Consider the following 16,772-nt stretch of genomic DNA (forward strand, 5'->3'; position numbering starts at 1 on the left):
ACCTGTACATCTGCAATATTGTAATTATTCGCCTACCTCCTCATGCCTTTTGCACACATTGTATATAGACTCTCCCTTTTTTCCACTGTGTTATTGACTTGTTAATTGTTTACTCCATGTGTAACTCTGTGTTGTCTGTTCACACTGCTATGCTTTATCTTGGCCAGGTCGCAGTTGCAAATGAGAACTTGTTCTCAACTAGCCTACCTGGTTAAATAAAGGTGAAATAAAATAAAATAAATTTAAAAAACTAAGGAAGAATTTTCACTTCCCTCATTGACTTCTCAAACCCCAAAACCAGGCCTGGTCTATTAAGCCTGTTTCGCCAGCGTTCCCGGGAAGTCTCGCGATGTTATGCCTCTGGGTATAGAAACTCTAATATGACCCCTCTATGGAAAGGTGACACTCTCACGAACATGATGGCGTTCTCCATTTTGCTCTGTGACCACCACAAGTGTCACAGGGCTCGTCTGAATGTAAACCGGTACCGGGCCAAAAATGTATGGAAGTGAATAGAGCATTTTCACATTTCTACAAATTACATATCATAATCTCATAATAAAGATACAACCACAATGTACACAATGTTCCAGGCATTTATGACTCACTGACCCTTTAATGGATAGTGTTCATATCACCCCTTCAAACCCAGTGACACACACCTGGGTTCTGACGCAGGCTCACCACATAAATAGGTGTGTCTGCATGTGCGTGTGTACGTGTGTGAGCCCATTCATGCGTGAATGTGTGAGTGCAGGTGAGTGTGTGCATGCATGTATCAATGTGTCCTTTTTCTTATATTGTAGCTGTCAGTGTGGTCTAAACTTTGACAGATCCCTCCTGTCTAAAAAACTGCTGTAGTAATCGAAGTGTTGAATCGTGAGAGGCTGATTGTTGTCTGATGTGCTGTAGACCACCGGAAAAGCCCAATTTGTCTCACTAATCTTACACGAAATAACATTTGCATTCAGCCAACTGCCTGTAATAAAGCCTGGCAGTTATGGGGTCCGCTCAGACGCATAACCATTAATCACAATTAAAGAGAGCTTAGCGCTTGTCACATAAATATTTACAGTGTGGTCGGGGCCATCACACACTGTAAATTCATAAATCATCAGGCCAGATTATTACATTTATGACCGTTTTATTATTCATGATCTGCCTTTTATCTGGTTTTATATTTATTTCCTGCTCCACATGACCTGCTAGGGGGTGGCTGGGTGGAGGCTGTCTCTTACCCAAGCTGTCAACGGTCTCATCCGTAAACATTTGTGTATTGTGACACTCATATGTGTTAACAGAAAATAAGCGAGGCCTCCCATCTGCACCTCAAGACAAGAACTCCTACCACTTCTCACTTCTGTCTTCTGTCTGGTCGTCCCAGCTGTGGCTGAACAGTGACTAGCCAATAAGAACTAAAGTGGAGTATGTGTCGCAGGTCAGTGGTGTTCTGCACCTCAAAGCTGTCCACCCTCAACTGCCACTGCCAATTGAAATAGTCCCACTGACTGGCTGTAGACCCAGCCCAATCTGCACAGCATTATGACCTCCTGACTACAAAGCAGGGCAGAGCAGACTCACTGACAGCTCCATTTGTTGAGACTATTTAACCCAATGAGTCTTCAGTGATCCCAAACAAAAGAGTTTGATCACATTGAATGTCGATATTATTGGAGATATGGGCCCTGCAGTGAAAACCTCTCCTCATTCTGGTGTGCTCCTTCCTATCATCTAATGAACATGTCCCTACAACTCAGACAACATCAGCTTGTTCATAGAATGGAAATATTCTAATATTTATTACAAACTGGGTAGTTCGAGCCCTGAATGCTGATTGGCTGACACCCGTGGTACAGTATATCAGAGGGTATACCACAGGTATGACATAACAATTACATTGGTAACCAGTTTATAATATCAATAATGCACCTTGGGGGGGGTTGTGATATCTGGCCAATACACCGAAGCTACGGGCTTTGTCCAGGCACTCCGCGTTGAGTTGTGCAAAGAACAGCCCTTAGCCGTGATATATTGGCCATATACCACACCCCCTCCAGCCTTATTGCTTAAATATAATATAATAATACCATTCATTCCTTGAACAATATGTCAAGCCATATTTCTTCAGATATTTATAATGTGTGATTTCCTGTCCATAGCTATGGTTCAATTATGTCTTATAGAAATTAGGAGTAGGAATGTCCTCTTCATGAGAGGAGAATAAAGAGTAACCACTGATTGATATATTGCCTAATTATTCCTCATGGACTCTGTGTGTATGTGTGTGAGAGACAGCGAGAGAGACAGACAGCGAGAGAGACAGACAGCGAGAGAGACAGACAGACAGACAGACAGACAGACAGACAGACAGACAGACAGACAGACAGACAGACAGACAGACAGACAGACAGACAGACAGACAGACAGACAGACAGACAGACAGACAGACAGACAGACAGACAGACAGACAGACAGACAGACAGACAGACAGACAGACAGACAGAGAGAGAGAGACTAGTTAATTCACAGGCAGAGCAAAACACAACATGAGGAGAATGTGAGGTAATCAAGGTCTGGCTGTGTTGTGGTGTGGTTGTGTTCCAACAACAGTGAGTGTCCATTTGGTTTTGAAGGCTTGGTACATTATGAGGCTGCCAAAAACAAATGGGCCGACAGGATACCTCTGCTGATATTACTGTCATCTGGACGTTGATGGTTCACGGCTCGCTCTCTTCTCTTGTTCAACCCAACTCTTCTCTTCAATTAACTTTAATAAAGACTAGATTCCCCTGCTCTGTGCGTCTGGACTTCAAATAATGAAAATTATCGATGTTCAGAATTGTTTTTGTCAATATTACTCTGCCATGGAGAGGGGAAAGAGCCTGGTTTAGGGGCCTTTTTGGTGTCTGGAGGGTGAGAGCATCATCTAGTGGACAGAGTATGAATACAAATTGTCACGGTAATGCTTCACGCCACACCTTTCACAATACAATACAGCAGGGATCATCAAGCAACTACAGCCGCGGGCAAATTTTTTCTTGAGCGGGTGGTCGGAGGTCCAAAACATTATTAAAAATCATTCGTAGACTGAAAATTTTCCACAAGAAGCAACAAACAGATATATTTGCCTAAAACATAATAATTTCAAACCTTACATTTGAATACAATCACGTCTCTCTATTATGCTTGGAAATATTCGGGAAGAGATTTCCCAAATGAAAGTCACTTGGAGCTGATTTCCTGGTGTTTTCAGTCTTTTATGTCCAACAATGAAAATTGTACAAATAAAACAAATTATAAATGTTTTTGGTTTTTTTGCTTTGAAAACTTAGGGGGCCAAATAAAACTATCGGGGCAAATCCAGAGAACGGGCCGCCAGTTGGGGAACCCTCCAATAAAGTTGAATAGTTACATATAAAGATAATACTTGCTGGGTTTATAATGTTGTTATAATCAATGTTCCTGACTGACAGAGCGAACACTTTGCCATTGCCATCAGTGTGGGTGAGGCGTTGTTGTTCTGAATGGCCTGTATAGCTGCTGCTTTGTGTTCTCCTCCATCTCAAGGCCTCGGCGCCTGACAACAGCCAGCCAGCCACTCCTCTTTCTCCATTACCTCTGCTCATCCAGTGCCCACACACACACACACACACGTCTCTTTCGCTTTCACTTAATGTCTAACTCCATGAAAAACACAGGCATGAAAAGAACACTATCACATACAGAAACACAATCAAACAAATACACAGATTTGGCTTATATCAAGTCACATCACTTGGCGTTGCATACTATTTTACTTGGTCAAAGGCTAAATGTCTCAGTCTGTATATCTTGAATATGCAAAAGAGAATCTGGATTGCATGCAACAAATGTGTAAAAAATATATATATATATACACTACCGTTCAAAAGTTTGTGGTCACGTAGAAATGTCCTTGTTTTTCATAGAAAAGCTAAATGTTTTGTCCATTAAAATAACATCAAATTTATCAGAAATACAGTGTAGACATTGTTAATGTTGTAAATGACTATTGTAGCTGGAAATGGCAGATGTTTTATGTAATATCTACATAGGCGTACAGAGGCCCATTATCAGCAACCATCACTCCTGTGTTCCAGTGGCACGTTGTGTTAGCTAATCCAAGTTTATCATTTTAAAAGGCTAATTGATCATTAGAACACTAATTGCAATTATGTCAGCACAGCTGAAGACTGTTTTGCTGATTAAATAAGTAATAAAACTGGCCTTCTTTAGACTAGTTGAGTATCTGGAGCATCAGCATTTGTGGGTTCGATTACAGGCTCAAAATGGCCAGAAACAAATATATTTCTTCTGAAACTTGTCAGTCTATTCTTGTTCTGAGAAATGAAGGCTATTCCATGCGAGAAATTGCAAAGAAACTGAAGATCTCGTACAACACCCTTCACAGAACAGCGCAAACTGGCCCTAACCAGAATAGAAAGAAGAGTGGGAGGCCCCGGTGCACAACTGAGAGCAAGCGGACAAGTACATTAGAGTGTTGAGAAACAGACGCCTCACAAGTCCTCAACTGGCAGCTTCATTAAATAGTACCCGCAAAACACCAGTCTCAATATCAACAGTGAAGAGGCGACCCCGGGATGCTGGCCTTCTAGGCGTAGTTGCAACGTGCACTTTTAGTTTTTTGCCCTAGCACTACACAGCTGATTCAAAGCTTGATAATTAGTTGATTATTTGAATCTACTGTGTTGTGCTAGGGCAAAAAACTAAACGTGCACGTCTTGGGGTCCCGAGGGCCGAGATTGAGAAACCCTGCTATAGTGTATTGGTCTCTTGAGATTAAACTGACACAAATGTTAGTTCCTCACATATTAGCAGATAAACTCCAGTTAGAGGAAAAGTATTTTTCCAAATTTATGCTCAGCTTTACCCAACCGTATTAGGCAAATGCATTACACTCAGAGCCATATTTAGATTAATGGACAAATATGGCTCTGATTACAATGTACCAATAATAGTCACATTCGTTTTCAGCACAATTAATTTAGGTAAACAGACTACATTCATTAATTAAGTTTAACATTGTCTAGAGCCTGTTCACAAACCTTACAACTCTTGTCTTGTATTATGGCTCATTATGTGTCATGAAAAAAGGTTGACAATGCGCAAAACACATCTATCATCAAGCGTTTTATGTTATGTAGCTTCATCACCAGTAGGTGGTGTAATTGTATAATTTTAGATCAGCTATGAATTGACGAATCAGCTGCACGAATACGGGTATTTCTGGAGTTTCACAAATGTGCTTGGTTAAAATTATCTATTATAACATGATTTGTTTATAATCCATATTTATCTGGATGATAAACCTATGTCCCACTAATTGCCCTTGTGACCATTATAAATTGTTTGACAATGATGTGTCTGGACTTTAACATTGGTTGTTTGTTCTTCTCCATGGGAAGCTAAGTTATTTACAAAAAACATAATGACATTTTGCTAAAGATATTGAATAGATAGTCAAAATATCTATAAGATCTTCTCTTTGGATGAGATAAATAAACACATACCGTACATATTGTCGTCTTTTGATGACATCATCACTGGGACTTTCCGGATGCGTCGGGGTTGACATGTAAAAAGTTGTCTTAAAACTGGACCACTCTAGCTAATATATCACCGCATAGAAGAGGAAGACCGATAGAAGGAAACCATGAAGGAGGATAAAGATCCAAATGACACCGAATGGTTACGATATTAAAACGATCTGTTGTCAAAAGGGACAGACATATTCAAAAACAGAATGTCAACAACGCGGCCCCTTCTCGGTATGAAGCGAGTCACCGAGGTAACCTGTAAGGAACCCCTGGGAAACAGGCTGTCGCCAACAGGGAGCAAACAACAGCAAGAATCCCTGACAGTGGACGAATTTGCTGTCTTTGAAAACAAGCAAGAAGAACTGAAATGCGCCAAACCCAGAGTAGAACAGGTTTTCCGGGTAGTTTTCACAATTATCGGCCTTTTGGACACTGGAGCCCACAGTAGTACAGCATCAAGGCAGATATGGCTTCAACTCAAGGGGAAGAGAGACGACGTGTCGAGGGCAAAGGTAAACATTGACTGTGACTTATTGAAATTAGCTTGAGGCTTATAACATTGATACCCATTCTTATATTGTTTTATTTATTTTTGTCAGGCAGTTAAACAGCCTTTTAACGTTAGTAGAGAAGCGCCATCCTGAAATGTAAGTGACAAATCAGGCAGTATAATCAATCGCATGGTCATGGTGTACCGAATGGAATAGCTACTATGCTAATTGAGAAGTTGTTTGGGTTTCATAATCTGATAAGGCTCTGTATCATATGCCTTCTAGCAAATTTAACTGTACAGATAATATATCAGTAACGTTAAAGATTATAGATCTAACGTTAAGAGTCCGGCCAGGTTTACATCATTCCGTAAGATCCCGAATTGCATGACAGACGGACAAGCTGTTCTTGGCGTTCCTTTTGTTTTCATTTCAACACTTATTTCCCGTTCATTCTACTACTCTAAAAACACCAGTCTTAGCTAGGCTACATCTTTTACACTTCTGTGCCTTGAGTTTTCCCTTGACAACATCGTGTAGCCGGCAGGTAAAGTTCAATGTACAGATCACCGGATTCGGTAATATCAATGTCACCTATTCGACGACGCGGAAACGTACTATTAGTGCCAGTAAACTTGGAATCTCCTCCCACCCCATTGAGAACACAGAAAACGGAAACCCCAACACAGTTATGTCTTGCCTCATCATGTATCTTTCCAGTGTGTAGTCATCAGGAAACCATGTCCGCTGTATGGAGAGGAGACACACTGTGACAGGTGCTTCTTTGACATAGCCAAACTTGAGGTTGATTCATCAAATATTTCTGGAAAGAGGTTTAGATTTCCTCATTGGGTTTCAGTTGGTCTCTGACAACTTCCCATCTTCCACGTTTGAATCTCGCCAATTTACAGTCAATGTGGTAATGACAGAGTTGACTGAGAGTTGTCAGTGAAGATGAGTGAAGTTTCTTGAGTAGGCGTAGAGGGGGTATCCCTGTGCATCATGCTATCAGTTTCAATTGGCGCATTACCCTGTTAAGCTTCGAATGTGGACCTTCTCGTGTGTATGGTAATTTTTTGTTGTTGTTGTCATGTCTACTTTTCTAACTGGTGTTGACCCTGTGTTGTTGCAGGAGTACCTGAAAGGCCTGTGTGATCCAGAGCTGCAGCAAGAGGAGCACTACCCCGTGGACATGCACTGCATCTTTGCCGGTGCCCGGGGTCTGTTCCTTGACCGACTGCTGCGGGACACCAGCGCTGAAGTTGTGATGCTGGAGCCAGGCACACTGCGCCTGCTGGGCTGCTTTGAGTCTGTCATCATGGCAAAGAGCCGCGTGCAGCAGTTTGTTGCTCTCTTCCAAGAGAAGCGCAGCCTGCCCGGAGATAGGGAACCGGCCGTGAAACGCACCTTCAAGACGTTTGTGGAGGAGCGAGATGATAAGTATGCCATGGAGCTGCTCCTGTTGCCCAGTGCCCTGAAGGAGGAGCTGCTAGGTCTGGCCCAGAGCCCCACTCAGCCTTTTGGGGTTATAGACGTGGACCAGGATCGCTCCCAGAGCAGCACTCCTGTCACTGACCTCTCCAACCGCATCCTGGACACCAGCTTTGAGGAGAAGTCGGTTGCATCCGGGGCCGAGACGGGGTTGTTGAATGGCGTCCGGCCCTCCCACAAACGCCGCTCGTCAGAGAGCGAGCTGAGGGACACCAAGAGACAGTACTCCCTGGAGAGGAGAGAGGAGTCGATGGAGAGAGAGCGCCACACTGTGGCCAGTGACAGCCGAACTAAAACCCCCTCCAAGACCAACATGGGGCTGATGGTGCAGGACTCTAGTGATGGTGCGGATGACGGGGAGGCTGTGAGCCCTGAGACCAACCTGCGGTGCCTGGTGAACTTCTTCAGAACAATGGGCTACCAGCAGGAGGTGGTGGAGCGGGTGGTGAAGGAGACGGGCCAGACAGAGGACACTTTTCTGTTGCTGGAGTGCATTGTGGAGGAGAGCCAAAGAACAGAGAGACAGCGAGGAGGGGCATCCTCAACCCACAACTCTGAGTCTTCTTCCTCTACTTTCAACTCCAGGGATAAGGATAGAGGGCTAGATAGAGTCCCAAACCGAGCCCTGAATGTAAAGTCCAAGGAGAACATTAAGCCACCCAGCAGCAATGGTGTTGGCCAGAGGGTACAGTATAGCAGCATGCTGCAGACAATGACACTAAAAAGGAGCAGCAGTGCTCAGGGGGCTGCTTACGATATCATCACCATCAATGATGACGAGGACAGCACAGACACACTGGCTAGCAGTAAAGCCAGGATGGCAGAGCAGATGGATTTTCCATCGGGGCCCAGGATGGACTACCTGTCCCGGGGAGGGGCTCAGACCATGGGGCCGGTACGTGTGGAGAGTGTGACGGCACTGCGGAGCACACCACAGCGCCCAACCCAGCCAGCAGACACACGGCCAGGCTGCTCCTATCAGACCCTGTCAGCCAGAGTCCCCCCACCTCGCACAGAGCCTGCTCCACCACCCCTGACTGCCACGACCCGCTTCCATGATTCCCTGAGAAACCCCTACACCCTGACCCTACAGAACGAGCCTGGACACCCTGATCTCCGGCACATCATCATTGACGGCAGCAACGTGGCCATGGCGTGAGTAACCTCTCCTTTCTATACAACCCTCTGTAGGAGGATGTGGAACAACACTGAGAGCCCACACTCATTTTCTCGTCATCAGATATGACTGTCTGGAACCATCTGTGTGTAGGCCTATGTGAGCGTTGGTGTGTGTGTGAAAGCAGGAGTGTAACCCTCAGTCAGGACTTTCAAGGGTAACATAAAAGCTCATAGCTGAGAGCTCTTCCAGTAACCCTCAGTGTATGAGTAGGTAGGCTTAAGGCATGGCCACTGTGTCTTTGGCAAGGCTAATGACTGTCCACATGGGGAAATCTATATAAAATAATTCTCAGTAATATAACTCCAACTATCTCTCTCAACTTGCCAGTTCTCCTCTGTCTTACTTCGCGCACTATTTTATTCTGTCCACTTAAGTCATTACTGGAAGTTGTTTTAGTCAGAATAATTGTAATAGAGGTATCACCCTTTCAGACTCGGACTAATCTGACTGGCAGAGCTAACTTCAGTTTGTGTGGACTGAGTTTGGCTACCTACCTCATCCGAATGAGGTCAGAATCACATTTCATGATAAGATCTCAGAGTACATATGCTATAGGGACATACAAGTATGGGGGTTTTATTTTAGAAAATTACAAGGGGAAATAAAGTTTTGTATATTTGGCGATTACATTTCCATGTTGACACAGTGATTTTACTATCCACGTCAGTGGTGCTGGAGTTAGAGTTCAAACAGGATGTGCAACTTTCTCTTGAAGAGGGAACTTCCCTTGACTTTGCATTGCCCCACAAAATGAGACGTGTGTCTTAAGCTGGTGTGTGTTCACAATATCCTCTGGCCGTTTGTTTGTAACGGTTCTAATAAGATCTACTGGACCCCCTATCTGCCCATATTTTCCAGCAATCTCCAAGTAATAGAAACAAACCCTACTTTACTTTTTTTTTTTAGATATAGAATGAGATTAGTGTATTGGGAGGGATCAACAACTCTGGGTAGAATTTTAAGTAGAATTGTATAAAGGCTGCATTTAAACTCACCATATCTTTATTTTTGGACCACAGCACTGCTAACTTCCTGCCAAAAGCTGTCTCTGACCAGAGGGACATTCTACTCTGTTAGGCTACGTCTTTTGTAGATGTCAGAGCGTCTTTCACACCTTCAATGTGTTACTTTTCTGAGTGGCTTTCTATCTCAAACTGGGCTGGCACAGTCAGGATAGACAGTCATAAAATAACCGTCATATTAGTTTTAGTCAAATATTATTTGAATTGACTTATATATATATATCATATTCATATTCAAGAGGACGCAAAACTGGCCAATTTTAGAATTTTGTGTTTTGGACAAACAGCTGACTGAAGACGGAAGGCTGGGCATTCAGAAACATAACACCTGCAGTTGAGGCAGTGACTCCACAGCATGATGGAAGTTTGTTGCTCCTTGTTTCAGCGAGTTGTTGTAGCAAAGGAGTCTTTGCCCCCCCCCCCCCCCCCCCCACACACACACAAAAAAAAATCCTGCAGCACATGCAATCAGGAGCGGAGGAGAGGATAAAATGAGCTTCTTTTGGGTAAAGTTTCTATTTTTTTACTAGCTTTTTGCTATTTGAACGGTTATAGCGGTGACCGCAAATAAGTCATCCGAGATTCCATGACCATCACAGCCCTACTTGTTACTCACCTGTGACTATACTGTCTGAAGACAATCCTCAATTTGTCAATCTGAAATATAACAATCACTTTATGTATTAGGATGGTTATAAGCCGTTCCTAACCTAAGCATTCCTAAGTAACTCTTCCTCCTTGTGCTCCTCTGTAGGCATGGTCTCCACCGCTTCTTCTCCTGCCGGGGGATAGCCATCGCTGTGGAGGCCTTCTGGAGGCAGGGCCACCGGGAGATCACTGTCTTTGTGCCTCAGTGGAGGCAGAAGAGAGACCGCTACACCACAGGTCAGAACAAAAACATACCACAGCACAGGCCACCCCAACCTGGGCTCAATCTCCTCCCTCTGGTTTTGGGGGGTGAAGAAGTGACATGAAATGTACCGGTAGTTCAACAATCCAAGGTGTTGGTCAGGAGAAAGATGATTGTACTTTGGCAAATAGTTGTGAATATTACTGTTTGAATGGTGATAAGACAGAAACATCTGGAGCACTTTGTGTGCTCTGTTAAGGATATGGTCTTAATATGTGTATTTTCTCCACGTGTCTCAATAGAACAACATTACCTAAACCAACTGGAAGACCTGCGTCTGCTCTCCTTTACTCCTTCCAGAGAGGTCTGTGGACAGAGGATTTCCTCCCATGATGACAGGTACTGCAGAGTCACACATCTCACCACATCATACAGCAGGCCCACCCTCTGCTATCTGCTGCCACCTCATCCATAATCACCCTGTCCCACATTCCCTGCTGCCACCTCATCCATACTCACCCTGTCCCACAGCCTCGCCCACATTCCCTGCTACCACCTCATCCATACTCACCCTGTCCCACAGCCTCGCCCACATTCCCTGCTGCCACCTCATCCATACTCACTAGGGATGAATGGCGGGAACCCGGTTACCGAGATTTACCATCCAAAACCATTCCCCTTTCCCGGGATAAATAACTGCAAGAGACCGGTAAATGATATACATGTTTTATATGAACAGCAGACATGATATGCCATGTCTAAATCTGAATTCTCTACAACCTTCTGTCTGGTCACTGCATGATGAATCATCAATGCTCAGGGTGAGGACCGACAGCCCATCTCAATATGTAGACCTGCACTATATATACACAAAAGTACGTGGATATCCTATATGAGTGGATTTGGCTTTTTCAGCCACACCCGTTGCTAAACAGGTGTATAAAATCGAGAACACAGCCATGCAATCTCCAAAGACAAACATTGGCAGTAGGCTTACAGAATAGCTCAGCACCAAACTGCCTCTGGAAGCAACGTCAGCACAAGAACTGTTCGTCGGTAGCTTCGTGAAATGTTTCCTTGGCCAAGCAGCCACACACAAGCCTAAGATCACCATGCGCAATGCCAAGCGTCGGCTGTAGTTGTACATAGCTCGCCATTGGACTCTGAAGCAGTGGAAACACTTTCTCTGGGGTGATGAATCATGCTTCGCCATCTGGCAGTCCGATGGAAGAATCTGGGTTTGGCGGATGCTAGGAGAACGCTACCTGCCCCAGTGCATAGTGTCAACTGTAATGTTTGGTGGAGGAGGAATAATGGTCTGGGGGTGTTTTTTCTGGTTCGGGCTAGACCCCTTAGTTCCATTGAAGGGAAATCTTAACTCTACAGCATACAATGACATTCTAGACAATTCTGTGCTTCCAAATATGTAGCAACAGTTTAGGGAATACCCTTTCCTATTTCAGCATGACAATGCCCCTGTACACAAAGCAAACTTGACTGGCAAGCACATAGTCCCGACCTCAACCCCATCTAACACCTTTGGGATGAATTGGGATGTCGACTGCGTGCCAGGCCTAATCGCCCAACATCAGTGCCCAACCCCACTAATACTCTTGTTGCTGAATGCAAGTCAGTCCCTGCAGCAATGTTCCAAAATCTAGTGGAAAACCTTCCCAGAAGAGTGGAGGCTGTTATAGCAGCAAAGGAGGGACCAACGCCATATTAATGCCCATGATTTTGGAATGAGATGTTAGACAAGCAGGTGTTCACATACCTTTGGTCATGTAGTGTGTCATCTCATCATGGTGACTTTGGTGTGGTGACAGGTGGACAGACCTACATTTGCTGCAGCGTAGCCTATGCTACAGGAACAAAGACCGAATGTGCGGCTAATTTACATATATCCATCTGGCTTCCTGGGTCTCTCTATTTTTTCTACTGCAGCTGCAGAGTTTTAAAACAGGAGCGAGCACTCTCTCTCACCCATCAGTACCATTCAAACTGCATTCAAAATACATAATCCTGTTCAAGATTTCTAGATGGATAGATCTATATCTATATAGATATGATGTCCTAGCTTACCTCTTTCAGGTAATCCATTCAATGCCTTGTTAGCCTTCTATTTAGTTCATGAATGGTGGGTTATGCATAATAAGCTTCTAACGTATAACCTCTCTTGCGCAATACGTACACACCTGTGCGCCGCTGGTCTCTTCTTTTTTTTTTTTTAAATGTTTTTTAAGTATCCTTAGCTCTTGCAGTCCCATGCAGGAAAAGCTAGACTAGATTAGCTTGCTGGACATCATTTTTGGGGCATTTCTTATACCAATAGACTATTCAAAGAGGGACACAAGCTCTTGTTTGTTAAATACAGCAGCCAATAGAACTCACGGGTAGTTTGAAAGAAGGGCAAACGCTTGATGGCCATAGGCTATAGCCGAATGATGAAGATAAATGAAACAAGTTTTATTGTCCTTAACTGTTGAAAGTGAGGAAGGAATGAAGCAACACTAGAGAGAGAAAGGGGGTAGGCTAATAACATTAGTGGAAATATTATGAAAATGTTGAATCAAATTTGCTAGCCTATACTTTTAATTTTGTAGGCAGCAGGTGCTGCACCAGACTCTCATGTTCTCTCTGCTTTATCATGGTTTGAACGAGGTGCGTAATATGCAGTACCCTATGTATTGGATAACCGCACAATCATTTAAATCAGGCTCAGGTTGCATCAGTCTTGAATTTGAATCAAATCCAGACAGAGGCCTATTTAAATGCTTTTGAATGACACTTCCGGTTTTGGTGGGAAATACCAGTTTACCCGGGAGAAAAGTTATTTATTCTCGTGATGGAACATTTGTAGAAATACCTGAAATATTCCACCCTATACTCACTCTGTCCCAGAGCCTTGCCCACATTCCTTACTGTCATCCATACTGACTCACTGTCAGATGACTCGGTCTATCTTATCTCTCTCTCACCTACAGGTTTCTGCTCCACCTGGCAGAGAAGACAGGAGGGGTTATCGTCACCAATGACAACTTGCGGGACTTTGTAAATACATCAGAGGCATGGATGAGGATCATCCAAGAGAGGTGAAGGCCTTTTAACCAATCATCAGACATGCACTCATTTATATAATCCCTGGATTATATATTACCTTCTCCTCTCACACTGACTGGCCCCTTTTTCCAGGCTTCTGCAGTTTACCTTTGTAGAGGACCACTTTATGATCCCAGATGACCCCCTGGGGAAGCATGGCCCTCACTTGGAGGTGTTCTTACGGAAGGACAACAGGTGTGTGTGAAAGGAGATGATAGTATTGTTTATACAGTATGACCTTACTGTAGAGGTATGTGTATTGACCATATGTGTGTCTCTCTCACAGACGGAGCCCAGTCACACCTCCTCTGAGGCCAGACCCCCGAGCCACCCCGCAACCTGTCTTTGTCCAAGCTCTGCAATCTGTCCCTCGCCCCACAGCTACCCCCCAGATTAGGCCACTCTCCCACTGGCCACATTCTGGGCCCCCTGGGTGGCACCCCCCTCACCCAACACCCTCACCACCTCCACAGAGGTCACACCCTCCTCACCCCTCACCCCCTCTTCAGCGATCACACACCCCTCGCCCAACACCCTCTCCCCCTCCCCAGCGGTCACCCTCGGAAACCATAGAGCTCAAAAGGAAGCTGTACGATATCTTCCCCGACCAGAAGCAGCGCATTGACCGTATCCTCAGTGACAACCCCTACATGAGGGACCTGAACGCACTGTCAGGCCTTCTGCTGGGATGAAACCAAGCACAAAACTGTACTCAGTCACTCACACACAGATGCACTTACAAGTCTCTGTCGAAGGAGGGTGCCAATAGTAGGCCTATGTACAGAAAACTGAGCTATTTAAATGTTTTCTATTAAAGTCGGTCAACTGCATTGCTCTTGGATGGCTATTTGTTTGGAAGGCATAACTCCCCTTTTTCTACACATTTAAGTTCAGCAGTGTCCATGGAACATATGCCATTCATGAATAGATTGCTTTCCCGAGTGAAACCATACAATTGTGGGGAAGGAATTGTCCAGCTGGCACCTACTGTATGTGATGTCCACATATGTTCTAAGTACTTATTTCCTGTCATTTGTCTCTGCACAAGTCTTTAAGGTGTAAAACCAAATTGCTGTAATAACTGCTGAAGGAAGGTTATTTTGTTCATGTTGTAATATAATTAGTTTCTGTGTGATTTTGTAAATATGAACATTGACATGTGCAAGTATGGTTTTATGTAATTAACCACACAAATACAAACAGCTCCATAAAGAAGCTTCTTTTTAAACTAGCGATACTTCATTCCTTCAGTGATTCACAATCCAGTGCTTTGATAGTATGTTGGCATGGTAGAAGGGTTCCTCTAGATACACGGCCTGGAGACACCAGTGCCCTGTCCAAGCACAATCCTGTGCTGAAAGAAAATATATTAAAAACATTCTTAAACATGAGGAAATGATATTCCTTGAATGACATCGCAAATATTACTTACAGAGTTTGGCTGCTAAGTCCCTTATCTTCCTGTACTGATTGTCCACTACACTCTGAGGACATAGCCATTGTATCTTCTGGAGAGTCCCAGACTGACTCAGAGCCCAGAAACAGAGCCAACTTACCCATGTTACTCAATGATCTGGAACACCCTGGCCACTCTTGTACAAGTCACTATCTTTTGTAATGGTAACATAGCAAACCCATTATTCATTGTTTGTTCAATGAACAGCAATTACAAATAACTCTACCTACATGTTTACCTCAATTACCTCAACACCGGGGCCCAGCACATTGACACATTGACTCTACCGGTACCCCCTGTATATAGTCCCGCTATTGTTATTTACTGCTGCTCTTTAATTATTTGTTATTCTTATCTCATACTTTTTTGTAGGTATTTTCTTAACTGCGTTGTTGGTTAAGGGCGTAAGTAAGCATTTCACTGTAATGTCTACACCTGTTGTATTCGACGCATGTGACAAAATTTGATTTGATAAGGCCCCAGTCACCAGCCAGCAGAGGTCACTGTGAACCAAGCTGTCAGGGGCTAGTTGCTCCTGGAGCACTTATTGCTCAAAAAAAATTCAGACAGATGAGTGGCCTGGCTATTATGATGAAAACAATTTGCTTCCGTTGTGTATAGCTTTAGTTTTGTATAACAAGGTGCATCCATTGTGTATAACTAACATCAACTCTTTTTGGAGAGGTTCGTCAGTGTATTCTACCAGTGGGGTAAATCTTTGGACTCTGTATCCAAGTCCCCTTTCTGTTGTTGTTTCTCTATATAATGTAAAGGATATCAGTCACTGATGTTTGATTGACATTTGTTTCCCTTTTAAGATTTCTACGAGAATGGAAATGCAGTGACATCACCAATGAGGGCATAGGCGTTCTGTGGGTATCTCACGGCTACTTGAAAGACAGGGTGTATATTTGATTTCCACAGGCTGGTAAAGTTAATAAAGGCCAACTGTTTGTCATAAACGAGACCTTTTCTTCATCTGTCTGTTCTCGTCTTTGTTCTAACCATTTATAAGTTTTGTTGGTGTGCAGACATGTACTGAAAGCAAAAATAGTCATGTACAGTGTATTCAGAAAGTGACAAAGCAAAAACAGGTGATGAAATTTAGGAAATGTATTAAATATAAAACTGAAATACCTTATTCAGACCCTTTGCTTGGCTCATCTCGCTCTAGTGAGTCCATGTGGAGGGCCAGGCACCTGCATGCTGATGTTGGTTGTCATTTGGGGTTTCCTCCGACACATTGGTGTGGCTGGCTTCCGAGGTTATGCAGGCAAAAATATTATAATTTTTAAGTTTCCAAACGTAATAGCCTATTTTTGTATTGGTTTAAAGTATGCTACTTTCCTAAAACAATAATTGTCCACAACACGGTTCAGCTGTCAACGATTTGAGCATTAAATGTCTCAGAGCATTGCATGCATAGGCCTATAGGATTAGGTGTCCACTGTATGACATGCAGACACACACAGTGCATTCAGAAAGTATTCAGACCTTTTGCTATGAGACTCGAAATTGAGCTCAGGTGCATCCTGTTTCCATTGATCATCCTTGAGATATTTCTACAACTTGATTGGAGTCCATCTGTGGTAAATTTAATAGATTGG

At 43.7% G+C, this 16,772-nt stretch overlaps 1 protein-coding gene across 1 annotated transcript; it reads left to right on the forward strand.

Moving 5' to 3' along the window:
* The first annotated feature begins 5,583 nt into the window (after positions 1–5,583).
* Positions 5,584–16,130, forward strand: LOC124000272 (NEDD4-binding protein 1-like). The gene is made up of 7 exons (XM_046306529.1): positions 5,584–6,088; positions 7,200–8,713; positions 10,515–10,645; positions 10,913–11,009; positions 13,595–13,702; positions 13,803–13,904; positions 13,996–16,130. Exons 1-7 carry the CDS (start codon positions 5,783–5,785, stop codon positions 14,399–14,401), a joined length of 2,664 nt encoding a protein of 887 aa, XP_046162485.1. The 5' UTR covers positions 5,584–5,782; the 3' UTR covers positions 14,402–16,130.
* The last annotated feature ends 642 nt before the right edge of the window (positions 16,131–16,772 follow it).

The sequence above is a fragment of the Oncorhynchus gorbuscha genome, linkage group LG02 (genome assembly GCF_021184085.1).
Source record: "Oncorhynchus gorbuscha isolate QuinsamMale2020 ecotype Even-year linkage group LG02, OgorEven_v1.0, whole genome shotgun sequence".
Classification (NCBI taxonomy): domain Eukaryota; kingdom Metazoa; phylum Chordata; class Actinopteri; order Salmoniformes; family Salmonidae; genus Oncorhynchus; species Oncorhynchus gorbuscha.

What these genes read in the sequence shown, in the direction of transcription:
- LOC124000272 (XM_046306529.1), top strand. Translation starts at nt 5,783, where the DNA reads ATGTCAACAACGCGGCCCCTTCTCGGTATGAAGCGAGTCACCGAGGTA. An exon ending in ACGACGTGTCGAGGGCAAAG is followed by an intron (nt 6,089 to 7,199) that starts GTAAACATTGAC and finishes GTGTTGTTGCAG; the next exon opens with GAGTACCTGAAAGGCCTGTG. An exon ending in ATTTCCTCCCATGATGACAG is followed by an intron (nt 11,010 to 13,594) that starts GTACTGCAGAGT and finishes TCTCACCTACAG; the next exon opens with GTTTCTGCTCCACCTGGCAG.